Raw genomic sequence first — 27,494 nt, 5'->3', positions numbered from 1 at the left:
TTATATTACGAAAAAGGGTTTCCCCCCGCTTTATATATATAAAGCAACCAACACAGCAACATCCGAGAACACCGATATAAACACACGCCACCACCACACAAACACACACCCCCAAGGCAAGATACAAGGGGGCCGGACACCGAGACACTACCCCAACGACAACGAAGCACACTACAAATAAGCAAAGAAGAACCGCTTTGAGCTGACGGAGACCACCACAAGATGGCCCACGGAGGCGGGCCAGGGGCCCCACAAGCCACCAGGGCGCGCCCAGGGGGTGGGAGCGCCATGGTGCCTTGTGGGCACCTCGGTGGCCTCCTCTGGTATTTCTTTCTTTCTTTCAAATTTTTTTATTTATTCTAAAATAATTGTCCAGGAAATTTCAGCTCATTTGGAGATGTTCACAATAGGTATCTCTGACATAGCTTTTTCAGGAACAGAATTCTAGCTGCCGGCAATCTCCCTCTTCATGTAAATCTTGCAAGTTAAGAGAGAGAAGGCATTAGAATTGCTCCACAAAGTATTATATTGATCAAAAACATTATAAATAACAGTAGGAAAACATGATGCAAAATGGACGTATCAGGGGGCAATTTATCGCGCCCTCAAAAAAGTTTGAGGGTCGGGGGCGTTTAAGGTGTCTGTTCAGGCCGCTTTTTCATGCAAAACTGTAAATTAACGGTTATTTTGCAGTTCGGTGCGGTATAAGGGTTCTGCTAGAGATTCTCTAAGAGCATCTCTAACAGAGTCCATATATCAGCGGCCCTTATATCGCTGATATGGGCCAAGAAATAAGAGGTTTCAGGGGCAAAATCGGCTGCGGCCGAATAGAGCCCTCAATTGAAACCATAAATTTTGAAAAGAAGCATTCCCGGGTGAAATGAAGAACACATACTACATACATAGTTTGATCATCGCTACATTTTGAAAGTTATTTTACATCATGATGCCGCCCTACCCTAAACTAGCCAAAATAGGAACTCACCGGAACTCTTCAGGTGCGGCGGCGACGCTGCGGCGGTGCTCCCTTATCGTCGGAGGAGGAGACAAGATCGATGCACATCTTGTCTTGCTCCTCCGCTTCGTGGTGCCATCTCGCCTGCTTGGCGTCGAACTCATGCGCGGCGGCGAGCGCCTGCTCGTAGAGGAGCTCACGAAGCTCCTCGTCCCGCCGGCGACGCGCGTCCTCCTCCTGGCCGCGTGCACTGCGCTCGGCGAGCGCCGCTTGGAGGGCGTCCGTGTCGGGCCCGATGAGGTAGTCTTCTGGGCCGATGACATCGCGGCCGCGCGGGCGCTCCTCCCCCGGCTCCCTCTTGATGGCGTGGAGCGGAGGAAGCTCGCCGGGCTCCCTCTTCACCGGAAGCAGCGGCGCACCCGAAGAGCTTCCCGCACCGAAGCGTCGCGCATGGCGGCGGTCGTACTCCTCCGTCTCGCGGCGGAGGAGGGACGCCGGCACCTCGAGCACGTAGTTCGTGTACCGTCGGCCCGAGCGCTTGCGCATCGCTTCGGCGGTGACGCCACGCTTGCGCTCTGGGTCTTCGCTGCCACCGCGCCGGCCAGAGCCCCACATTGTCGCAGATTGGTGGGCGGGGCGGCGGATTTAGCTCATCGGCGACGGGAAATCGGAGAGGGGATTGGGGAATCGCGATGGCGGGGGATAGGGTTTCGACCCGTATAGCGACCATGAACCTGTAGTTTTACTGCGCTGGGGGGGGGGTTCTGGGCCACCGTAAAAGCTTTACGGTCCGGGGCAACTATACGGACTCTGGTCTGGCCCAAAAAACGGGCCAAAGCCGTATAGTCGTTGAATATTTACAGCTTGCGCGTTTTTAGGGAGTCTGTTTAGAGCATCTCTAGCAGACCCCATATAATGCCCCGACCCGCAAAATAACGGCCAAAATACGGGTCCGTGCGAAAAAAGCTGGCCGATCAAACCCCGCAAACGTGTCGGACCCGTAAATATTTTTGCGGGGCGCGACAAAATTCCCGAAAACGCTAGTTCTCCCCCTCGCCCCGTCGGTGCCTTGTATATAGCGACAGCGGGTGGCGGGGGGCATTTCAGCCCGCGCTTTTCCTCACCCACCGCCGCCGGGCCGCTGAATGAAATATGCCCTAGAGGCAACAATAAGGTTATTATTTATTTCCTTATATCATGATAAATGTTTATTATTCATGCTAGAATTGTATTAACCGGAAACATAATACTTGTGTGAATACATAAACAAACAAAGTGTCACTAGTATGCCTCTATTTGACTAGCTCGTTGATCAAAGATGGTTATGTTTCCTAGCCATTGACATGAGTTGTCATTTGATTAACGGGATCACATCATTAGGAGAATGATGTGATTGACTTGACCCATTCCGTTAGCTTAGCACTTGATCGTTTAGTATGTTGCTATTTCTTTCTTCATGACTTATACATGTTCCTATGACTATGAGATTATGCAACTCCCGTTTACCGGAGGAACACTTTGTGTGCTACCAAACGTCACAACGTAACTGGGTGATTATAAAGGTGCTCTATAGGTGTCTCCGAAGGTACTTGTTGAGTTGGCGTATTTCGAGATTAGGATCTGTCACTCCGATTGTCGGAGAGGTATCTCTGGGCCCACTCGGTAATGCACATCACTATAAGCCTTGCAAGCATTGTAACTAATGAGTTAGTTGTGGGATGATGTATTACGGAACGAGTAAAGAGACTTGCCGATAACGAGATTGAACTAGGTATTGAGATACCGATGATCGAATCTCAGGCAAGTAACATACCGATGACAAAGGGAACAACGTATGTTGTTATGCGATTTGACCGATAAAGATCTTCGTAGAATATGTAGGAGCCAATATGAGCATCCAGGTTCCGCTATTAGTTATTGACCGGAGATGTGTCTCGGTCATGCCTACATAGTTCTCGAACACGTAGGGTCCGCACGCTTAACGTTCGGTGACGATTTATATTATGAGTTATGTGATTTGATGTACCGAAGGTAGTTTGGAGTCCCGGATGAGATCGGGGACATTACGAGGAGTCTTGAAATGGTCGAGACGTAAAGATCGATATATTGGACGACTATATTCGGATATCGGAAAGGTTCCGAGTGATTCGGGTATTTTTCGGAGTACCGGAGAGTTACGGGAATTCGTATTGGGCCTTAATGGGCCATACGGGAAAGGAGAGAAAGGCCTCAAAAGGTGGCCGCACCCCTCCCCATGGTCTGGTCCGAATTGGACTAGGGAGGGGGGGCGCCCCCTTCCTTCCTTCTCCTTTTTCCTTCCCTTTTTCCTATTCCATGTGGGAGGAGGAATCCTACTAGGACTAGGGAGTCCTAGTAGGACTCCACACTTCTGGCGCGCCCTAGGGGCTGGCCGGCCTCCCCTCCTCCATCCTTTATATACGGGGCAGAGAGGCACCTCTAGACACACAAGTTGATCTGTTGATCTCTCCCAGCCATGTGCGGTGCCCCCCTCCACCATATTCCACCTCGTTCATATCGTAGCGGTGCTTAGGCGAAGCCTTGCGTCGGTAGCAACATCATCACCGTCATCACGCCGTCGTGCTGACGGAACTCTCCCGTGAAGCTCTGCTGGATCGGAGTTCGCGGGACGTCATCGAGCTGAACGTGTGCTGAACTCGGAGGTGACGTACGTTCGGTACTTGGATCGGTCGGATCGTGAAGACGTACGACTACATCAACTGCGTTGTGCTAACGCTTCCGCTTTTGGTCTACGAGGGTACGTGGACACACTCTCCCCTCTCGTTGCTATGCATCACCATGATCCTGTGTGTGCATAGGATTTTTTTTTTGAAATTACTACGTTCCCCAACAGTGGCATCCGTGCCTGGTTTTATGCGTAGATGTTATATGCACGAGTAGAACACAAGTGAGTTGTGGGCGATACAAGTCATACTGCTTACCAGCATGTCATACTTTGGTTCGGGGGTATTGTTGGATGAAGCGGCCCGGACCGACATTACGTGTACGCTTACGCGAGACTGGTTCTACTGACGTGCTTTGCACATAGGTGGCTGGCGGGTGTCAGTTTCTCCAACTTTAGTTGAACCGAGTGTGGCTACGCCCGGTCCTTGAGAAGGTTAAAACAGCACTAACTTGACGAACTATTGTTGTGGTTTTGATACGTAGGTAAGAACGGTTCTTGCTCAGCCCGTAGCAGCCACGTAAAACTTGCAACAACAAAGTAGAGGACGTCTAACTTGTTTTTGCAGGGCATGTTGTGATGTGATATGGTCAAGACATGATGCTATATTTTATTGTATGAGATGATCATGTTTTGTAACCGAGTTATCGGCAACTGGCAGGAGCCATATGGTTGTCGCTTTATTGTATGCAATGCAATCGCCCTGTAATGCTTTACTTTATCACTAAGCGGTAGCGATAGTCGTAGAAGCAATAGTTGGCGAGACGACAACGATGCTACGATGGAGATCAAGGTGTCGCGCCGGTGACGATGGTGATCATGACGGTGCTTCGGAGATGGAGATCACAAGCACAAGATGATGCTGGCCATATCATATCACTTATATTGATTGCATGTGATGTTTATCTTTTATGCATCTTATTTTGCTTAGATCGACGGTAGCATTATAAGACGATGTCTCACTAAATTTCAAGGTATAAGTGTTCTCCCTGAGTATGCACCGTTGCGAAAGTTCTTCGTGCTGAGACACCACGTGATGATCGGGTGTGATAGGCTCTACGTTCAAATACAACAGGTGCAAAACAGTTGCACACGCGGAGTACTCAGGTTAAACTTGACGAGCCTAGCATATGCAGATATGGCCTTGGAACACTGAGACCGAAAGGTCGAGCGTGAATCATATAGTAGATATGATCAACATAGTGATGTTCACCATTAAAAACTACTCCATCTCATGTGATGATCGAACATGGTTTAGTTGATTTGGATCACGTGATCACTTAGATGATCAGAGGGATGTCTATCTAAGTGGGAGTTCTTAAGTAATTTGATTAATTGAACTTTAATTTATCATGGTATTAGCATATCTATGTTATAGATCAATAGCTCGCGATGTTGCTTCCCGTTAATTTTTATATGTTCTTAAAGAAAACTAAGTTGAAAGATGTTAGTAGCAATGATGCGGATTGGATCCGTGATCTGAGGTTTATCCTCATTGCTGCACAGAAGAATTATGTCCTTGATGCACCGCTAGGTGACAGACCAATTGCAAGAGCAGATGTAGATGTTATGAACGTTTTGACAAAAGCTCGGTATGATGACTACTTGATAGTTAAGTGCACCATGCTTTACGGCTTAGAACCGGGACTTCAAAAAAAATTGAACGCCGCGGAGCATATAAGATGTTCCAAGAATTGAAATGGGTATTTCATACTCATGCCCGTGTCGAGAGGTATGAGACCTCTGACAGTACTTTGCCTACAAGATGGAGGAGAATAGCTCAACCAGTGAGCATGTGCTCAGATTGTCTGGGTACTACAATTGCTTGAATCAAGTGGGAGTTAATCTTCCAGATAAGATAGTAATTGACAGAATTCTCTAGTCACTATCACCAAGTTATTAGAACTTCGTGATGAACTATAATATGCAAGGGATGACGAAAGTAATTCCCGAGCTCTTCGTGATGCTGAAATCGACGAAGGTAGAAATCAAGAAAGAGCATCAAGTGTTGATGGTTAACAAGACCACTAGTTTCAAGTAAAGGGACAAAGGGAAGAAAAGGGAACTTCAAGAAGAACGGCAAGCAAGTTGCTACTCGAGTGAAAAAGCCCAAGTCTGGACCTAAGCCTGAAACAGAGTGCTTCTACTTCAAAGGGACTGGTCACTGGAAGCGGAATTGCCCCAAGTATTTGGTGGATAAGAAGGATGGCAAAGTGAACAAAGCTATATTTGATATACATGTTATTGATGTGTACTTTACTAGTGTTTATAGCAACCCCTCGGTATTTGATACTGGTTCAGTTGCTAAGAGTAGTAACTCCAAACGGGAGTTGCAGAATGAATAGAGATGTAACATCCCAAATTTTCAATTTGGAATGTTATACATTAGATCATCATTGCATAGCATATTTTATTGCATTTTGGCAAATCCTCGAAAAATCCTAAGCGACCCAAGGACCCTCGGAGAGAGTTGGGGATTTTCCCGGTTTTCATATTGGATTTTTATCAAATAATAAAACGAGGATTTTTGGTTTTAATTATTTTTCTCTCCGAAAAATATTTCGTATTAAAATAAATGAGAGGAGAAAATATGACTTCTCCAAAATAATTGAAATATTGGAGGAAAAATATTAAAATCAAATATTGGATTTTATTCGGATTTTATTTGCAATTTTAATTGCATTAGAAAATTGCACGTTTTTAAAACTGCATTTTTGGGCCAAGAAAATGTTCATCTCGTTCTAATTATTTTAATTAGACGGTGAAAATTTGTTTTGGCATTTTTGGATTTTTATTTATTTTTCTATGATTTTCTTTAGGTTTGGTGAAATATTAAAAAAAATCGCCCGAGCGCCGACTGGGCCGAAGCCCAGCCGCGCGGCCCAGCAGCCCACCCCTAGTCTTCCCCGACCTGGAGACGGACTCCCGCCACCGCCCGTGTCCCTCCAAGACACGTCGCCGCCGCCGCCTTGCCCCCTCCCCCACGGCACCCCCTCCCCTCCTATAAGTACCGCCCGCCGCCGCCCCTCTCCCTCACCCCGTTCCCGCCCCGACCCGCACCCGCCGACGCCGGAGGAGCCCGACGCCGGAGCCGACCCCGCCGCCCGAAGAAGTCGCCGCCCCGGAGCCCGTACGCCGCCGCTGAAGCCCCGTTTCGCCGCCCCGACGTCGCCCGAGCCCCGCCGCCCCTCGCCGCCCCTCACCCGACCCGCCGGAGCCCCGTCCCGAGCCCCGCCGGAGTTGCCCCAACGAGGTAGCCGCAGCCGCCGCCGACCGTCCGGTTTTTTTCAAAAAACTGCCTCGGTTTATTTTATTTTCGAAACCCTGGGTTTATTTTTTTGGTTTAATTAATTAGTGAACGTTCACCGATCTGTTCGTTTTAACGAACGTGTTCGTCGGTTAGTCGCTGTTAACGAACGTCCGTTCGTTTAACTGTTCGTCAGTTTTCTTTTTCGTCGGATTTTTCCGCGATTATTCCAGACAGCGATTTCTGATCAGATTTTCGTTCTGGTTTATCTTTTAGCTCATTTATCGGAATCAGGCGATTCAAGCGCCTAGAGTTTTGTCTCGAAATTCTCTTTCCGTTTAACCTACTCAAACAAGTTTTTGCTACTGTAAAATTTGACCTAGATTCAGATTAGTAAACGAAGCTTGTTTCTTTCGCCGTTTGACTTTCGTTGCTTCGTTCGATTTGTTTCTTTTTGCAAACCGGAGTTCTTAAGTTGAACTTTCTGGTTAGTTCTTTTATTTGAGTTTTACCTGTGCATTTGATGAGTGCTTATTGTATGCTTGTTTGTTTGCGATAGAGTACCCGGAGTGCGCCGCTTGCTACTTCGTATCTCTAGGTTTCACGGATCATCAGCAAGGCAAGTAACACTTTGATCATACCTTTTTACTACCCAGTTTTAATGCATTAGACCAATCCTCAAACATTGCATGGTTAGGATATAATTAAACTGTGAGAATTGGGAAGTAGTTGAGGTAGTACCTATCACCTGTTTATTATCAAACCCTTGGGAGTTACTTCTACGTTTGCTTATTTTATTATGCTATACTAGTAGACGTGGATTGGGTTTGAGTGTTACCATGACAAATGTGAGATTGTTAATTAATGGTTAAACTTAAGGTGGCAACTAAAACTCACATCTAGGTGGATTGAGGTACCTGGGTATTCCAGGATTGCCTGTTTTTCTAAGGACCGCCACCCAGGCTCAAAGGGATCATGAGATTATTCATGCTAGAAACTTCCGTGTGCAGCCACAAGCTATTATGGGCTCTAGCATAGTTGATTAAGTTGTGTGAGCTCTTGAAGAGGTAGACTAGCAGATGTAGGGGTTGTAGGTGGTACTGTCTACCCGGAGTAGAGAGTTAACGCTTCTGAAAGACTGTGTCTCGGTCATCCGTTTCTCAAACACCATGAAGTGCAAGAATCCCAACGGAGGAGATCGAGTCTTGTGGGGAAAAGTGCACAAACCTCTGCAGAGTGTATAAACTAATCATGGTTAGCCGTGTCCCCGGTTATGGACATCTTGAGTATCTAGTATCTGGATTTTCATGTGAATCTCAACATGTTACTTTAATTAATTTTGTTGGGTTAATGATGATTACTTAATTGGGATTGAGAATGCTGCCAACCATTCTCAATGTTTCACAACCACCATGATAGTTAAATAAAATTTATTCCTTTGTAGTAGGAAAAATTGGCTTTTCGCAAAACTGTAACCATAGAGCTTTCTACCAGCCATATATGCATGTAGTATAGCATTATTATGTTCATTACTCTCTATGTGTTACATTGCCAGCATATTCCATGTGCTGACCCGTTTTCGGGCTGCAATGTTTTATGTTGCAGACTTTTCAGACGACGAGTAAGGTGCCTTAGGTCGTGGTCTTATACTCAGTGATGTCGTTGGAGTTGATGGACTCACTATTCTTCCAAGTCTTCCGCTGTTACCGTATTAGATGGCCTTAAGCCATATTTATCATACTTATTCTTTTTTGAGATACTCGTTGTAATAAGTGTGTGATTGCTACTCTGTTATAAATCCTCCATTTGTACTGTGCGTGCCAGCATTACTGATCCAGGGATGACACTGGTGCACAGCAGCACAGACTGTTTGAGGTCTGGTCACTACAAAGGTGGTATCAGAGCACACGCTGACTGTAGGACACGACCACTAAGCTTAAACCCTAGAACACTACTCTCTTCTCATTTCTGACTCCTCTCCACTTTCTACTCTTTTGGAATGGCGGATGCAAGAAACAAGTTCATGCAACCGGATGAAGAGACACCTTTTGGACGACACTTGAAGGAAGTCACTAAGTACCTGAACATCGGAATACCAAGCTTCACCGGAACGTACAACGCCACACTACCAGAAGAGGAGCGCTGGAAGATTCAAGTTCAAGTTCCAGGCAGGACGTTTACGCCAGTCACTGAGCCTATAGAGTTTTCCTTTGATGCACCAACCTGGAGTTTAGGGAAGAGCATGGCAGCCCACATCTCTATGGGACGCATTGGGAAGTCTACCGCAAGGAGCTTAAGGATACCATTTATCAGATTTGTGGACGCCGAGATGAGCAATGGGAGATGATCAGCACCAAGAAGGATGGATCAATTGCAGCTTTCATCCAGGAGCAAAACCAACACATTGGTCGCCAGGAGAACCAGATGTGCGCAGACATGTTGGATCTGAAGAAGGCATTGACCAAGATCACGGAGTTGGAGGAAGAACTCAAGTCTACGCGCGATGGATATGAGGAGGAGATCGCCACGTTGTTGGAGAAGAATGACGACCTGATAAAGAAGATCGGAGTATTCATGGGAGACCCAGCTCCAGGAGGAGAAGATGACGATTCTACTTGCCCGGATAACTACATCATCATCGACGACACCGACTCAGACCCCAGTGAAGATGACTTTGTTGATGAAGCTGGAGCAGATATCATGGAGTCTTCGACCGATCAAAATTTCTAGTAGACCACCATATCAGTAGTAGTATTCCCCCATGTATATAGTATAGTCCGAGCACTTTTGTAACGATAGTTAGATCGATTGTATGCCTTGTTTGATTGATTGAGTGATATTGATTGTGTTTGTCTCATGAGCATATGGGTAGTGTTTTCTCTCTAGACCTCATTCTATTCTAAATTCTCATCTTTTCTAAACCTATCAGATGCCTCCGAGACGCGACACCGGATTTGTTTTCCCACCGGAGATCACTCAGTTGATTCAGCAGCAGAATGCCCTGATGCAAGTGTTAGTACAGAACCAAGGCAACAACAACAACAACCCACCACCACCACCTGTTGATCACTTAGCCCGTTTCTTGAGGTTGAATCCCCTTGATATGTATGAATGGATTTGTGGATAAGTATAAACTGCCAACCCAAGCCCTTAGGTCACCCATGTTAGTAACCTCGCCAGGATCAGAGTATATGGCTAGTTTATGGTGTGATCGGTTACCATTAAGGATTGGTAACTACGTGTTTCCCTCGGACCTAATAGTATTGGAATCGCAAGGATTGGATGTGATATTAGGCATGGATTGGTTATCAAAGTATGGAGGGAACATTGATTGTGCCAGTAAGACAATTTTGCTTACCACCCCAAAAGGAAGAAGGATTAAGTATGTATCCCGGCATATGCCGAAGAGGACTAAGGTAAATTCCTTATCAGGAATTGTACAGGAGGAAGTACCAGTGGTGAAGGATTTCCCTGACGTATTTCCATAAGAGTTGCCAGGCATACCACCGGATAGAGACATTGAGTTTCTGATTGAACTTTTGCCAGGCACAGGACCAATATCTAAGAGACCGTACAGGATGCCCGCAAACGATTTGGAGGAAATTAAGAAGCATATTAAGGAGTTACTGGATAAAGGCTATATTCGCCCAAGTTCGTCACCTTGGGGGTCACCCGTACTTCTAGTGGAGAAGAAAGATGGATCGTTGAGGATGGATGTTGATTATCAAGGATTGAACGAAGTGACCATCAAGAATAAGTACCCACTGCCGATGATCAATGATTTGTTTGACCGCTTACAAGGAGCTAAAGTATTTTCCAAGATCGATCTACGATCAGGATACCATCAGTTGAAGATTCGAGAGCAGGATATACCTAAGACGGCTTTTACCACCAGGTATGGGCTGTATGAGTATACCGTTATGTCATTTGGTCTGACTAACGCACCTGCCTATTTCATGAACCTGATGAACAAAGTGTTTATGGAGTTTTTGGATAAGTTCGTCGTGGTGTTCATTGATGATATTTTGGTCTACTCAAAGAACGAAGAGAAGCATAAGGAGCATTTGCGTTTGGTACTTGAGAAGCTCAGAGAACATCAGTTATACCAAGTTCAGCAAATGTGAGTTTTGGCTGAAGGAAGTTGGATTCCTCGGACATGTTATATCCGGAGAAGGAATAGCAGTAGACCCCCGCCAAAGTTGACACAGTAACAAGCTGGGAATCACCCACGTCAGTTGGAGAGATCCGGAGTTTTCTTGGACTTGCAGGATACTACCGGAGGTTCATTGAGAATTTCTCGAAGGTTGCTAAGCCCATGACAGAGCTGTTAAAGAAGGACACCAAGTTCAATTGGACTCAGGATTGTGAAGCTAGTTTTCAGGAGTTGAAGAAACGTTTGGTTACATCACCAGTGTTGATTCTGCCAGACCAACGCAAGGATTATGAAGTTTATTGCGACGCTTCTCGTCGAGGACTTGGAGCAGTGCTTATGCAGGAAGGAAGAGTTGTTTCATATGCTTCACGGCAACTTAAACCCCATGAGAAGAATTATGCCACGCATGATCTGGAGTTCGCAGCCGTAGTGCATGCGTTGAAGACATGGAGACATTTTCTCATCGGAAATCACTGTGAGGTGTACACGGATCACAAGAGTTTGAAGTACATTTTCACGCAAAAAGAGTTGAATCTCGGGCAGAGGAGATGGTTGGAACTCATAAAGGATTATGATATGAGATTGCACTATCACCCCGGAAAGGCTAACGTAGTAGTAGACGCGTTGAGCCACAAGAGCCATGTCAACACACTCATGACCGGAGAGTTACCGAAAGTATTAACCGAGGATCTTCGCGAGCTATGTTTGGAGATAGTACCGAGAGGTTACGTAGCAACGTTGGAGATTCAGTCTACCTTGATGGAAAGGATCCGGGAAGCTCAAAAGACAGACAAGGAGATTGCAGAAATAAAGAAAAGGATGAGTAAAGGAAAAGCCAAGGGATTCCGTGAGGATGAGCACGATACCTTATGGTTTGAGGACCGCGTTTATGTGCCCAATGATCCGGAGATCAGGAAGTTGATCTTGCAAGAGGCCCATGATTCGCCATATTCGATTCACCCAGGAAATACCAAGATGTATTTGGATTTAAAGGATACTTTCTGGTGGACCGGAATGAAGGATATTGCGGAGTATGTAGCAGTTTGTGATGTATGTCAGAGAGTGAAGGCAGAGCATCAGAAGCCAGCAGGATTGCTACAGCCATTGCCGATACCCGAATGGAAGTGGGATAAACTAGGCATGGATTTTATCACGGGATTGCCCAGGACTCGTTCAGGCTATGACTCAATATGGGTTGTAGTCGATCGTTTGAAAGTAGCTCAGTTCATCCCAGTGAAGACCACTTACACCGGTGCTAAGTTGGCAAAAATATACATGACCAGAATCGTATGTTTGCATGGAGTTCCGAGGACCATTGTATCAGATAGAGGAACCCAGTTTACCTCGAAGTTTTGGAATCAGTTACATGAAACTTTGGGAACCAGGCTAGAATTCAGTACAGCTTTTCACCCACATACAGATGGACAGACCGAGAGAGTCAATCAGATTTTGGAAGATGTACTGAGAGCTTGTCCGCTAGATTATGGATCTAGTTGGGACGACAATTTGCCGTATGCAGAGTTTTCTTACAACAACAGTTATCAAACCAGTTTGAAGATGGCCCCTTTCGAAGCTTTATACGGAAGGAGGTGTAGAACACCATTGTTATGGGACGAAGTTGGAGACCGCCAGTTGTTTGGACCAGACTTGATTAAGGAATCAGAACAGAAAGTGAAATTGATTCGCGATAGGCTCAAGGTAGCCCAATCCAGGCAGAAGAGTTATGCGGATTCTAAACGCAAGGAGACAGTTTACGAAGTCGGAGACAGAGTTTATCTTCGAGTATCACCACTTCGAGGAGTGAAGCGCTTTGGAGTTAAGGGAAAGTTAGCGCCACGTTTTGTAGGACCATACAGAGTTTTGGAGCGTATGGGAGAAGTTGCTTACAAGCTGGAATTGCCTGAAGGATTGTCAGGAGTTCATGATGTATTTCACATTTCCCAGTTGAAGAAGTGCCACGCAGAGATGGCTGAGATACCACTGAGAGATACAGTGCCACTGGAAGCGATTCAGGTGGAAAGTGATTTGACCTATGAGGAGAAACCAGTTAAGATTCTTGAGTATGCCAGCGGAGTCACCCGCAGCAAGGTTATCAAGTTTTGCAAAGTTCAGTGGAGTCACCATACCGAGGACGAAGCCACCTGGGAGCGAGAGGAAGATCTACGGAAGAACCACTCTCACCTATTTTCTAGCCAACCCGAATCTCGAGGGCGAGATTCATCTTAAGGGGGTAGGTTTGTAACATCCCAAATTTTCAATTTGGAATGTTATACATTAGATCATCATTGCATAGCATATTTTATTGCATTTTGGCAAATCCTCGAAAAATCCTAAGCAACTCAAGGACCCTCGGAGAGAGTTGGGGATTTTCCCGGTTTTCATATTGGATTTTTATCAAATAATAAAATGAGGATTTTTTGTTTTAATTATTTTTCTCTCTGAAAAATATTTCGTATTAAAATAAATGAGAGGAGAAAATATGACTTCTCCAAAATAATTGAAATATTGGAGGAAAAATATTAAAATCAAATATTGGATTTTATTCGGATTTTATTTGCAATTTTAATTGCATTAGAAAAATTGCATGTTTTCAAAACTGCATTTTTTGGCCAAGAAAATGTTCATCTCGTTCTAATTATTCTAATTAGACGGTGAAAATTTGCTTTGGCATTCTTGGATTTTTATTTATTTTTCTACGATTTTCTTTAGATTCAGCGAAATATTTTAAAAAAAATCGCCCGAGCGCCGACTGGGCCGAAGCCCAGCCGCGCGGCCCAGCAGCCCACCCCGAGTCGTCCCCGACCTGGAGACGGACTCCTGCCGCCGCCCGTGTCCCTCCAGGACACGTCGCCGCCGCCGCCTTGCCCCCTCCCCCACGGCACCCCCTCCCCTTCTATAAGTACCGCCCGCCGCCGCCCCTCTCCCTGACCCCGTTCCCGCCCCGACCCGCACCCGCCGACGCCGGAGGAGCCCGACGCCGGAGCCAACCCCGCCGCCCGAAGAAGTCGCCGCCCCGGAGCCCGTACGCCGCCGCCCGAAGAAGTCGCCGCCCCGGAGCCCGTACGCCGCCGCCGAAGCCCCGTTTCGCCGCCCCGACGTCGCCCGAGCCCCGCCGCCCCTCGCCCGACCCGCCGGAGCCCCGTCCCGAGCCCCGCCGGAGTTGCCCTGACGAGGTAGCCGCAGCCGCCGCCGACCTTCCGGTTTTTTTTCAAAAAACCGCCTCGGTTTATTTTTTTTCAAAACCCTAGGTTTATTTTTTATATAGATCGGTTTTTTTGTTTAATTAATTAGTGAACGTTCACCGATCTGTTCGTTTTAACGAACGTGTTCGTCGGTTAGTCGCTGTTAACGAACGTCCGTTCGTTTAACTGTTCGTCAGTTTTCTTTTTTGTCGGATTTTTCCGCGATTATTCCAGATGATTTCTGATCAGATTTTCGTTCTGGTTTATCTTTTAGCTCGTTTATCGGAATCAGGCGATTCAAGCGCCTAGAGTTTCGTCTCGAAATTCTCTTTCCATTTAACCTACTCAAACAAGTTTTTGCTACTGTAAAATTTGACCTAGATTCAGATTAGTAAACGAAGCTTGTTTCTTTTGCCGTTTGACTTTCGTTGCTTCGTTCGATTTGTTTCTTTTTGCAAACCGGAGTTCTTAAGTTGAACTTTCTGGTTAGATCTTTTATTTGAGTTTTACCTGTGCATTTGATGAGTGCTTATTGTATGCTTGTTTGTTTGCGATAGAGTACCCGGAGTGCGCCGCTTGCTACTTCGTATCTCTAGGTTTCACGGATCATCAGCAAGGCAAGTAACACTTTGATCATACCTTTTTACTACCCAGTTTTAATGCATTAGACCAATCCTCAAACATTGCATGGTTAGGATCTAATTAAACTGTGGGAATTGGGAAGTAGTTGAGGTAGTACCTATCACCTGTTTATTATCAAACCCTTGGGAGTTACTTTTACGTTTGCTTATTTTGTTATGCTATGCTAGTAAACGTGGATTGGGTTTGAGTGTTACCATGACAGATGTGAGATTGTTAATTAATGGTTAAACTTAAGGTGGCAACTAAAACTCACATCTGGGTGGATTGAGGTACCTGGGTATTCCAGGATTGCTTGTTTTTCTAAGGACCGCCACCCAGGCTCAAAGGGATCATGAGATTATTCATACTAGAAAATTCCGTGTGCAGCCACAAGCTATTATGGGCTCTAGCATAGTTGATTAAGTTGTGTGAGCTCTTGAAGAGGTAGACTAGCAGATGTAGGGGTTGTAGGTGGTACTGTCTACCCGGAGTAGAGAGTTAACGCTTCTGAAAGACTGTGTCTCGGTCATCCGTTTCTCAAACACCATGAAGTGCGAGAATCCCAACGGAGGAGATCGAGTCTTGTGGGGAAAAGTGCACAAACCTCTGCAGAGTGTATAAACTAATCATGGTTAGCCGTGTCCCCGGTTATGGACATCTTGAGTATCTAGTATCTGGATTTTCATGTGAATCTCAACATGTTACTTTAATTAATTTTGTTGGGTTAATGATGATTACTTAATTGGGATTGAGATGCTGTCAACCATTCTCAATGTTTCACAACCACCATGATAGTTAAATAAAATTTATTCCTTTGTAGTAGGGAAAAATTGGCTTTTCGCAAAACTGTAACCATAGAGCTTTCTACCAGCCATATATGCATGTAGTATAGCATTATTATGTTCATTACTCTCTATGTGTTACATTGCCAGCATATTCCATGTGCTGACCCATTTTCGGGCTGCAACATTTTATGTTGCAGACTTTTCAGACGACGAGTAAGGTGCCTTAGGTCGTGGTCTTATACTCAGTGATGCCGTTGGAGTTGATGGACTCACTATTCTTCCAAGTCTTCCGCTGTTACCGTATTAGATGGCCTTAAGCCATATTTATCATACTTATTCTCTTTTGAGATACTCGTTGTAATAAGTGTGTGATTGCTACTCTGTTATAAATCCTCCATTTGTACTGTGCGTGTCAGCATTACTGATCCAGGGATGACACTGGTGCACAGCAGCACAGACTGTTTGAGGTCTGGTCGCTACAAGAGACTAGTTAAGGGTGAAGTAACGATGTGTACAGGAAGTGGTTCCAAGATTGATATGATCATCATCGCACACTCCCTATACTTTCGGGATTAGTGTTCAACCTAAAATATATGTTATTTAGTGTTTGCGTTGAGCATGAATATGATTGGATCATGTTTATTGCAATACGGTTATTCATGTAAGCTAGAGAATAATTGTTGTTCTGTTTGCATGAATAAAACCTTGTATGGTCATACACCCAATGAAAATGGTTTGTTGGATCTCGATCGTGGTGATACACATTTTTATAATATTGCAACCAAAAGATGCAAAGTTAATAATGATAGTGCAACTTATTTGTGGCACTGCCGTTTAGGTCATATTGGTGTAAAGCGCATGAAGAAACTCCATGCTAATGGACTTTTGGAATCACTTGATTATGAATCACTTGATGCTTGCGAACCATGCCTCATGGGCAAGATGACTAAGACTCCGTTCTCTGGAACAATGGAGCGAGCAACAGATTTGTTGGAAATCATACATACTGATGTATGTGGTCCGATGAATTGAGGCTCGCGACGGGTATCATTATTTTCTGACCTTCACAGATGATTTGAGCAGATATGGGTATATCTACTTGATGAAACACAAGTCTGAAACATTTGAAAAGTTCAAAGAATTTCAGAGTGAAGTGGAGAATCATCGTAACAAAAATAAAAGTTTCGACGATATGATCGCAGAGATAAAATATTTGAGTTACGAGTTTGGCCTTGAGTTAAAACAATGTGAAATAGTTTCACTACTCACGCCACCTGGAACACCACAGTGTAATGGTGTGTCCGAACGTCGTAACTGTACTTTATTAGATATGGTGCGATCTATGATGTCTCTTACCGATCTACCACTATCGCTTTGGGGTTATGCATTAGAGACAGCTACATTCACGTTAAATAGGGCACCATCTAAATCCGTTGAGACGACACCGTATGACCTATGGTTTGGCAAGAAACCTAAGCTGTCGTTTCTTAAAGTTTGAGGTTGCAATGCTTATGTGAAAAAGTTTCAACCTGATAAGCTCAAACCCAAATCGGAGAAGTGCGTCTTCATAGGATACCCAAAATAAAATGTTGGGTACACCTTCTATCACAGATCCGAAGGCAAGATATTCGTTGCTGAGAATGGATCCTTTCTAGAGAAGGAGTTTCTCTCAAAAGAAGTGAGTGGGAGGAAAGTAGAACTTGATGAGGTAACTGTACCTGCTCCCTTATTGAAAAGTAGTTCATCACAGAAACCGGTTCCTGTGACACCTACACCAATTAGTGAGGAAGCTAATGATGATGATCATGAAACTTCAGATCAAGTTACTACCGAACCTCGTAGGACAACCAGAGTAAGATCCGCACCAGAGTGGTACGGTAATCCTGTTCTGGAGGTCATGTTACTTGACCAAGGCGAACCTACGAACTACGAAGAAGCGATGATGAGCCCAGATTCCGCAAAATGGCTTGAGGCCATGAAATATGAGATGGGATCCATGTATGAGAACAAAGTGTGGACTTTGGTTGACTTGCCCAATGATCGGCAAGCCATAGAAAATAAATGGATCTTCAAGAAGAAGACTGACGCTGACGGTAATGTTACTGTCTACAAAGCTCGACTTGTTGCAAAAGGTTTTCGACAAGTTCAAGGGGTTGACTACGATGAGACTTTCTCACCCGTAGCGATGCTTAAGTCTGTCCGAATCATGTTAGCAATTGCCGCATTTTATGATTATGAAATTTGGCAAATGGATGTCAAAACTGCATTCCTGAATGCATTTCTGGAAGAACAGTTGTATATGATGCAACCGGAAGGTTTTGTCGATCCAAAGGGAGCTAACAAAATATGCAAGCTCCAGCGATCCATCTATGGACTGGTGTAAGCATCTCAGAGTTGAAATATACGCTTTGATAAGTTGATCAAAGCATATAGTTTTATACAGACTTGCGGTGAAGCCTGTATTTACAAGAAAGTGAGTGGGAGCACTACAACGTTTCTTATAAGTATATGTGAATGACATATTGTTGATCGGAAATAATGTAGAATTATTCTGCAAAGCATAAAGGAGTGTTTGAAAGGAGTTTTTCAAAGAAAGACCTCGATGAAGCTGCTTACATATTGAGCATCAAGATCTATAGAGATAGATCAAGACGCTTGATAAGTTTTTTTCAATGAGTACATACCTTGACAAGATTTTGAAGTAGTTCAAAATGAAACAGTCAAAGAAAGAGTTCTTGCCTGTGTTACAAGGTGTGAAATTGAGTATGACTCAAAGCCTGACCACGGCAGAAGATAGAAAGAGAATGAAAGTCATTCCCTATGCCTCAGCCATAGGTTATATAAAGTATGCCATGTTGTGTACCAGATCTATTGTATACCCTGCACTAAGTTTGGCAAAGGAGTACAATAGTGATCTAGGAGTAGATCGCTGAACATCGGTCAAAATTATCCTTAGTGGAATAAGGATATGTTTCTCGATTATGGAGGTGACAAAAGGTTCATCGTAAACGGTTACGTCGATGCAAGCTTTGACACCGATCTGGATGACTCAAAGTCTCGATCTAGATACATATTGAAAGTGGGAGCTATTAGCTAGAGTAGCTCCGTGCAGAGCATTGTAAACATGGAAATTTGCAAAATACTTACGGATCTGAATGTGACAGACCCGTTGACTAAAATTATCTCACAAGCAAAACATGATCACACCTTAGTACTCTTTGGGTGTTAATCACATAGCGATCTGAACTAGATTACCGACTCTAGTAAACCCTTTGGGTGTTGGTCACATGTCGATGTGAACTATGGGTGTTAACCACATAAAGATGTGAACCATTGATGTTAAATCACATGGCGATGTGAACTAGATTATTGACTCTAGTGCAAGTGGGAGACTGAAGGAAATATGCCCTAGAGGCAATAATAAAGTTATTATTTATTTCCTTATATCATGATAAATGTTTATTATTCATGCTAGAATTGTATTAATCGGAAACATAATACATGTGTGAATACATAGACAAACATAGTGTCACTAGTATGCCTCTACTTGACTAGCTCGTTAATCGAAGATGGTTGAGTTTCCTAGCCATGGACATGAGTTGTCATTTGATTAACGGGATCACATCATTAGGAGAATGATGTGATTGACTTGACCCATTCCGTTAGCTTAGCACTTGATTGTTTAGTATGTTGCTATTTCTTTCTTCATAACTTATACATGTTCCTATGACTATGAGATTATGCAACTCCCGTTTACCGGAGGAACACTTTGTGTGCTACCAAACGTCACAACGTAACTGGGTTATTATAAAGGTGCTCTACAGGTGTCTCCGAAGGTACTTGTTGAGTTGGCGTATTTCGAGATTAGGATTTGTCACTCCGATTGTCGGAGAGGTATCTCTGGGCCCACTCGGTAATGCACATCACTATAAGCCTTGCAAGCATTGTAACTAATGAGTTAGTTGCGGGATGTTGTATTACGAAACGAGTAAAGAGACTTGCCGATAACGAGATTGAACTAGGTATTGAGATACCGACGATCGAAACTCGGGCAAATAACATACCGATGACAAAGGGAACAACGTATGTTGTTATGCGGTTTGACCGATAAAGATCTTCGTAGAATATGTAGGAGCCAATATGAGCATCCAGGTTTCGCTATTGGTTATTGACCGGAGATGTGTCTCGGTCATGTCTACATAGTTCTCGAACCCGTAGGGTCCGCCCGCTTAACGTTCGGTGACGATTTATATTATGAGTTATGTTATTTGATATACCGAAGGTAGTTCGGAGTCCCGGATGAGATAGGGGATATGACGAGGAGTCTTGAAATGGTCGAGACGTAAAGATCGATATATTGGACGACTATATTCGGACATCGGAAAGGTTCCGAGTGATTCGGGTATTTTTCGGAGTACCGGAGAGTTACGGGAATTCGTATTGGGCCTTAATGGGCCATACGGGAAAGGAGAGAAAGGCCTCAAAAGATGGCCGCACCCCTCCCCATGGTCTGGTCCGAATTGGACTAGGGAGGGGGGCGCCCCCTTCCTTCCTTCTCCTTTTTCCTTCCCTTTTTCCTATTCCATGTGGGAGAAGGAATCCTGCTAGGACTAGAGAGTCCTAGTAGGACTCCACACTTCTGGCTCGCCCTAGGGGCTGGCCGGCCTCCCCTCCTCCATCCTTTATATACGGGGGCAGGGGGCACCTCTAGACACACAAGTTGATCTGTTGATCTCTCCCAGCCGTGTGCAGTGCCCCCCTCCACCATATTCCACCTCGGTCATATCATAGCGGTGCTTAGGCAAAGCCCTGCGTCGGTAGCAACATCATCACCGTCATCACGCTGTCGTGCTGACGGAACTCTCCCGTGAAGCTCTGCTGGATCGGAGTTCGCGGGACGTCATCGAGCTGAACGTGTGCTGAACTCGGAGGTGCCGTACGTTCGGTACTTGGATCGGTCGGATCGTGAAGACGTACGACTACATGAACTGCGTTGTGCTAACGCTTCCGCTTTCGGTCTACGAGGGTACGTGGACACACTCTCCCCTCTCGTTGATATGCATCACCATGATCCTGTGTGTGCGTAGGAATTTTTTTGAAATTACTACGTTCCTCAACAGTCGCCACCTACGATTCCGGCCATACCAGCCGTCGGGATCACGCCGGCGGGCCGCCACACGCCTGAGATTGTCCTCCACCACTTCCTCCTACCTCGGCCGACCGGAAAGTTGCAAATCAACGGTTGTTTGTCGTGCCCACCGGATTTGGTGTTTCCGGCCACCGGTGGCTGCGTCAAGCCATGGATTGGTCGGGGAGCACCCCGTACAGCCCCGGTTAAGCCCCAGCGCCGCATGCAGGTACTGGTTTGTCCTCTAGCCACCGTCGTCGATTTGCCGGCAAGGACTCTGTCGGCCGTCGCCGGGGCTTGGCACTCGCGCAGCGGCTCGCCGATGCCGCTCATACAGTGCGACGACTGCACGCAGACAGTGCCGCGGCTAACATCTAACACGCCGCAACACCCCGGATGGGTATTCTTCAAATGCGAAAACGATGGGGTATGTTCTTGTTTTCATTCGGCTTTGTCAACCTATTCGGTTCAATTTCGATAGCTTATGGAGATGGTCATGTGTGTAGGAACGTGGATGCTCATTTTGGTATTGGGAAGAAGAATACATCGATTTATTGATAGGAAGAAACTTAATAGATGTCGTGCACTCGTTGGTAGAATTGATGCTAATAATGCGGGTGCATGTGCAATTACAGAAGAAACTAGAGGGGAAGCAACGTCTACTTCTTTAGAATCAAAAAAGAAGAATAAAGAATACAAGATCAATAATCCGCAGATCAACAATGAAGACATGGAGAAGATGTTGGTCCAACTAGTGAGGCAGTTATGGAAGTTGGATATTTTCCAAAAATGCCTACTTGTGGTTCTTATTTTCTTTGGTCTTAGCTATTCTAGCAAGGATTTGGCGAATTATTATGTATCCAATGCCCTTGAAGAAAATAAAAATATAACACAAAATTGAAATGCAAATTACTGATTTACGGGCCGGCGCGGGCGGTAGCCAAGCAGACCCCACAAAGCGGACCTGTAGAAGCCGTTTTTCCGTGAACTGTAAACGCATTATACGGGATCTGCTAGAGATGAGATGCTCTAAGGATATCAAGACCGATGATGTAGACCACCTTTGACTGTTCTCACGCGTTTTAGGGGAGGTTTTTCTTTTTTCCAATTGAGCGAGGAACTGTACTGCACCAGATCAATAACTGACGGGGGCAGTTTCAAAAATTAAACGAGGGAGGGAGACTTGAGAATTCAGTCTCGCCACACCTCTCGGCCGGCCTCCAGCGCTCTTGCATTTCCTGCTCCGCTGCCGGGAAGCGAGACACGCCGACCGCCTCCAGCCGGTGAACGCCGTCCCGGACCTCCTCGTCACACGGAATCGACCGCCATCAGCCCATCTCCGGACCTTCAGCCGCCGGATTTGACCTGACCCTCACCGCTTTCGGGCAAGGTAATTTACCCCCATCCGCAACCTCATCTCGATTTTTTGAGTTCCATCTGGATTTACTCCCATCTCGGCAAATAGGCCAACGACTTGCGGTTTCTGATGCCGGATCCGGTGTCCGCTGCTGTCGCGGTAGGATGGGCCATGAAGGCCGCTGGGTGGGTCGCCTCGCCCATCATCTCTGAGCTTTACAAGAACGCCTCCTCCGTCCTCAACTTGGATGCTTCGGGGAAGCTCAAGGAACTGGAACTGTTCGACGATCTTAAGTCTGCTTTCTACGAAGCAGAGGACATCTTGGATGATGTTGAGTATTACCGTCTCGAGAAACAGATACAAGATGACTGTCCCAAGTCAGAGGTGGCCGCGCCTCGACGTGACAAGGATCGCGTCAAGAAGCCCTTACGGCAAAAGGTTGGATGATATTAAAAATAACCTCATTTTGCAAATCAAGCTGAAAATTAGAATGTCCTACAGTTTTTTAGTGCAGGTTTCTTGGATCCGTAGAAATATTTTCTCATTCATCGATTTCCTCACTTGCTATTTTGTTTTGCAGGAGTGTGGCATGTCAAAAACAGAGTTGAAGCAGAGCCTAGAAAAAATAGAAAAGGTCATAAATGATGCATGTGGACTTTTTGAACAGATGAACTTGCCAAACAAAAGTAACGCGAGCAAACCTGCCAACTCACGTGGTGCAGTCACTACGGCGAGGCCTCCATCTGTGGTAATCGGACGAGATAAAGATTGTGATACCATAGTAGCAATGCTTCATGATAAGGAAGATGCTCAACCAGACACCAATAGGGCTCATTGTCGTTATTCCATAATCGGCATTCATGGCATCGGTGGTTCTGGGAAATCAACCCTTTCACAACTTGTTTGTGCCCATGAGGAAAAGGATGGTCATTTCAACTTTGTTATGTGGGTTCACGTTTCTCAGGATTTTAGTGTGGATACCATTTTCAGGCAGATGTCTGAGGCCGCTACCAGGACCCCGTGCCCTCAGTTCAATAATCTTGACGCCTTACAAACTAATTTGGAGAAGATACTGCATGGAAAACGGTTCCTCTTGCTACTAGATGATGTTTGGTACAACAATAGAGATGTGAGGCAGTATGAGAAGCGGCAACAGATACTTTCACCGCTCAACGCTGGAGGGACAGGAAGCAAGATCCTGGCGACTAGTCGTACTAAAGATGCATTGATAGCTCTGGGTGCTGCAGAGCAGAGATGTATTCCCATGCCAGTCCTAGATGAAGATGTCTTCCTGAAATTGTTCAAGCACTATGCATTTCACAACGTGTGCGTTGCTGCTGATGACCGAGTAAGACTCAAAGACATTGCAACTCAGATTGCAAGAAAGCTGAAGGGATCACCCCTAGTGGCCAAAATTGTTGGAGAGCAGCTACGTATGAGACCAAACACTGATTACTGGAGAAGTTCCCAAGATGTGAACCATTTGGATGACACCATGGGAGCTCTGTGGTGGTGCTACCAACATCTTGATGAACAGATCAGACGATGCTTTGCTTACTGCAGTATGTTTCCTCGAAGACGTTACTTGGAACGACATGAGTTAGTTAAGCTTTGGGCTGCAGAAGGGTTTGCGAGAAGTAGCAATGAAGGGAAGGATTTGGAAGATGTTTGCCAGGGATACTTTGATGAACTAGTGTCAGCCTCATTTCTGCAACCTGAAGTAAAGAAGTACTCCAGTAAAAAAGACACTTATATTGTTCATGATCTGTTGCTTGATTTAGCAGATAAGGTCGCTGGAAATGATTGTTTCAGAATAGAGAATCAATGGAAACAGATAGGAGATAGCTTGATAATGGAAGGATGTGAAGAGGAAGTTCCCCCAGACGTCCGCCATCTTTTTGTTCAGACCTATGGTTCAGAATTGATAAATGACAAGATATGTAAATTGGACAACCTGCGCACTCTCATCATTGATAGTGGAGAAAGGAGAAAACCAGTTGAGGAGAAAGTCCTCAAGAATCTGTTTGTGAGGATAAGAAAGTTGCGGGTGCTTATCATCCGTGGCTATAATGGTCAAGGTGCATTGTCAGTCCCAAAATCTATTTGTCAGCTAAGGCATCTACGGTATCTTGCTTTTTTGACCAGATACGATACAGGTGGCAGGCTGGTTTTACCAGGCACTTTGACCAAGCTATACCACATGCAGGTTCTAGATTTTGGTAGTATTGGTTCTTTGGTGTTTAACTCTTGTGAAGGTATTTTTGGCCTCATTAACTTGCGACATATAATCCAAATGCCATGTCTAAAAATTCCAAGCATTGGCAGGCTGACATTACTCCGAACGATGGAAACATTGAAAGTAAGAAGGGAAGAAGGGTGCGGGTTAAAGCAACTCAGCAACCTAACCAGCTTCGTGGCAAACTGTGTATCCGTGGCCTCGAAAACGTTGAAAGCCAGCAGGAAGCTCTTGAAGCCAATCTGGCCGATAAAGAAGGGCTCAGAACATTGGAACTGAAGTGGAAATATAATTGGAGAGCAGAGTTAAAAGAAAAGGAAGATCAGACAGAGGTACTAGAGGGTCTCTGCCCACCGAAGCATCTAGAATCACTGGCTATACACTGCTACCATGGTTTGAGATACCCAAGTTGGATGATGGGTAAGCAAGCACAATGGTGGCCCAAAGTATCCGAAGTTCTGAACACACTCAACCTCTACTCTTGCAGCACAGAACTTGGTGGGTTTTGCCCTCACCTCCGTTCACTCTATATGTACGGTTGCAGCTGGGACACCTTGCCAGATCACATGGAGAGCCTGACGTCACTGAAGGACCTGGAAATCTCCTACTGCCCGAATATTCTGTCGCTTCCAACGCTGCCGCAGTCTCTTGAGCACTTCAGACTGAATGGATGCAATGAGATGTTGATGAGTTGGTGCACAACAGTTGGAGATCCCAACTGGGAAAAGCTTCAGCACGTCCCTACAGCAAATGTTGGAGGTAAATAAAATCGCTCTCACAATATCTTCCATGTTATGATCGCTTCTTAATCTGTTTGCCAAACTGTCAAACACCACTACACCAGGCATGAGGGTGGAGACGAGAGCCCAAGGAGATGGCAGCTCTTCATCATCACAGCCTGAGACCCCTCAAGCGCGAAGTCGTGATCCTTAAACCTGCCTACCAATATACTTCGTCCGTTGCATGTCACTGATTTTGCGAGTGAAGTGGTGCTGCTGCAGTCGCTGCGTCATCAGCTCCACGGCGCAATATTTTCTTTTCTTTTTGAAATGGCAGGATTCCTGCCTTCATTAAACACGGCCAAGATTTGATAACGTATGCAAATGATGCGCACTGGTTTTTTTTTGTTCCCTCCCTATGGGCCATATATGGTCCTTGATAACGTTCAAGTATGTCGTGTAATAATGCTGTGAAACCAATGAACACTGAGCTTGCGTGTTTCCCTTGGTTTGTAACATCCACTTTATTTGTTTCCGATTAGTTTGCAGTGAACTGTTGAAATACTAGGGCTCCATTGTTTCAAATGAATTATAGGATTTTTAGAGGACTGAAATCCTGAGGAATTTTTCCTATTAGCGGTTGTTGTGTAGTTATATGGTATCACATACGAATATTGCATATGGGTCGTACCGGCATATAGTACCATTATCCCAGCGCTTGGTCCTTCTCGAGATGCAGGCTCACGCAGGTATAGACCCATGTATTCAGTTCACCCATTCAATTTTCACCAGTGCGCATGTGGGTTGTCTTTAGTCATTTATGAGGCCCAGCTAGCATTGCTATCACAGTCCATGCAGAAAGCACCAAGAGTTCAGTGGAAGGCACAGAATCAGAGCATGCCTAACTAATTTCCAGTTTTCAATCAATTTTTTAGCTGAACCAATTTCAGAATGTGTTCCGGGCCTTGCATTTTCTTCGACTAAGCACTTGTCCGTTACATCCATGGCATTCTGTACTAGTACAGCAATTCCACAAATTCGTTAGCTTGAAGACGTACCTTCTTATCCGGCCTGTCGACTTCGGATCAGGCTTTATCGCCGACTCCCCCGACTCTGCTGGGGCGTTCTCGGCGCTGCACTCGCCGGCGGCGCCGCCGCAGCTGTCATGGGCGGCCACAGAAGAGGCCGGCACCCAACCTCTCCCCCAGCCCGCGCCCTTGCTGATCTCATCTTGGACGGAGCACGCCGACGCCGCGCCGCCGGGAAAGATGGGCAACCTTGGGCGCACATGAACAGATAACGTAGCTTCACTGCCCCCAGATCTCTTCAGATTTTTTTTCCATCGCTCTAGATTTAGCACAGGGCTCCCAGATCTCTCCAGATGCAACGAGGTGGCATTTTCTTCTTTTTAAATATTTTTTCCCCCAACGCGCCTCGGGGGGAGCATGCGCACAGGCCGCACGTACGCACACACCCCTGAGTTGTTTTTATTTCGCTACCCGTGATGTTCTTAATTTGGACGGAAAATTATGGACCATGGTCCAGGATAGAACTTCAAGAGTTAAATACATCATGGGTGCCTCAACTTGTCCGGTGCGGTCACTTTGGTGCCTAAACTTGTAAAATACATAAAACTGGTGCCGAAACTTGTCCGAGCGTTCAAATACGATGCCTCCGTCCGTATCCGGGCATATGCACTGCCCACATGGCGTGCCAACGTGGCATCGGCCCACATGTCAATGGGTGTGGGAGGAGTGTGCTGGTTGTTTAATAAAAAATCCTTATACTTTATATAATTTTCACAAAAGTTCCTGACATTTTATTTAAATACATCAAACTGCATTGATCCCGTCTATCACATCTTGGCCTCACATGTCAGCACATGGGATAAAATAGTAATAACAAGAAAAAGAGCACCCGGCAGGCTTCGAACTCAGTACAAGGGCGCACAGCCTACACACATGTGCTAATCACTACGCCTATAATAGTTGACTGTGCAATATCCTAATACGCTTCTATTTACCAAGAAACCGGGTAAAATAATAAAGAGAAATAAAAAAGAAAAACTTGATTCGTGGGAAATTGAAAAAAAATATTAAGAAAGCCTCACGTTTGAAAAAAAACTATTCAACATATTACCTGCCATCAACTTAGAAAAGTTTTACTGCTTTTTAAAAATAAGGTTTGTCTAGGGCACATTTAGATGTGCCATAGTTATTGCACATCTAAGTTACACAACCAAGTATGGAAAGAAAAAGAAAAAAGCAAAAAAGAAATTCCCACACGAATCTCCGCGTAAGATCAATGGCATAGGACTTAGATGTGCAATACTTATGGCACACTAGAAGAACGCCCGTGCGTTGCAACGGGGCCACATTAACTTTAAAACTTCAATATCAATTATGTTAAT

The 27,494-nt window shown here is 45.3% G+C and overlaps 1 protein-coding gene and 1 long non-coding RNA gene across 3 annotated transcripts; one reads left to right on the top strand and one right to left on the bottom strand.

Annotated features, from left to right (window-relative positions):
• Positions 1–27,469, bottom strand: LOC123494179 (uncharacterized). Of its 2 annotated transcripts, XR_006664406.2 has the most exons (3): positions 26,143–26,570; positions 22,831–22,872; positions 22,581–22,745 (listed from the first exon to the last, which is right to left on the bottom strand). It is a non-coding gene; the product is annotated as an uncharacterized lncRNA (long non-coding RNA). The 2 variants fall into 2 exon arrangements; XR_012185067.1 differs by lacking the exons at positions 22,581–22,745; positions 22,831–22,872 and adding an exon at positions 1–477 and having other exon boundaries at positions 26,143–27,469.
• Positions 21,234–25,673, top strand: LOC109762058 (putative disease resistance RPP13-like protein 1). Its single transcript, XM_073500527.1, is given in 4 exon segments — positions 21,234–22,567; positions 22,710–24,528; positions 24,531–25,124; positions 25,210–25,673. Coding segments are annotated over 4 exon segments (2,811 nt in total). The 5' UTR covers positions 21,234–22,258; the 3' UTR covers positions 25,299–25,673.
• Positions 27,470–27,494: the final 25 nt, after the last annotated feature.

Source organism: Aegilops tauschii, chromosome 5, assembly GCF_002575655.3.
Source record: "Aegilops tauschii subsp. strangulata cultivar AL8/78 chromosome 5, Aet v6.0, whole genome shotgun sequence".
Lineage (NCBI taxonomy): Eukaryota > Viridiplantae > Streptophyta > Magnoliopsida > Poales > Poaceae > Aegilops > Aegilops tauschii.
The sequence above is the reverse complement of the archived record's forward strand: the minus strand, read 5'-3'. Positions and strand labels throughout refer to the sequence as shown.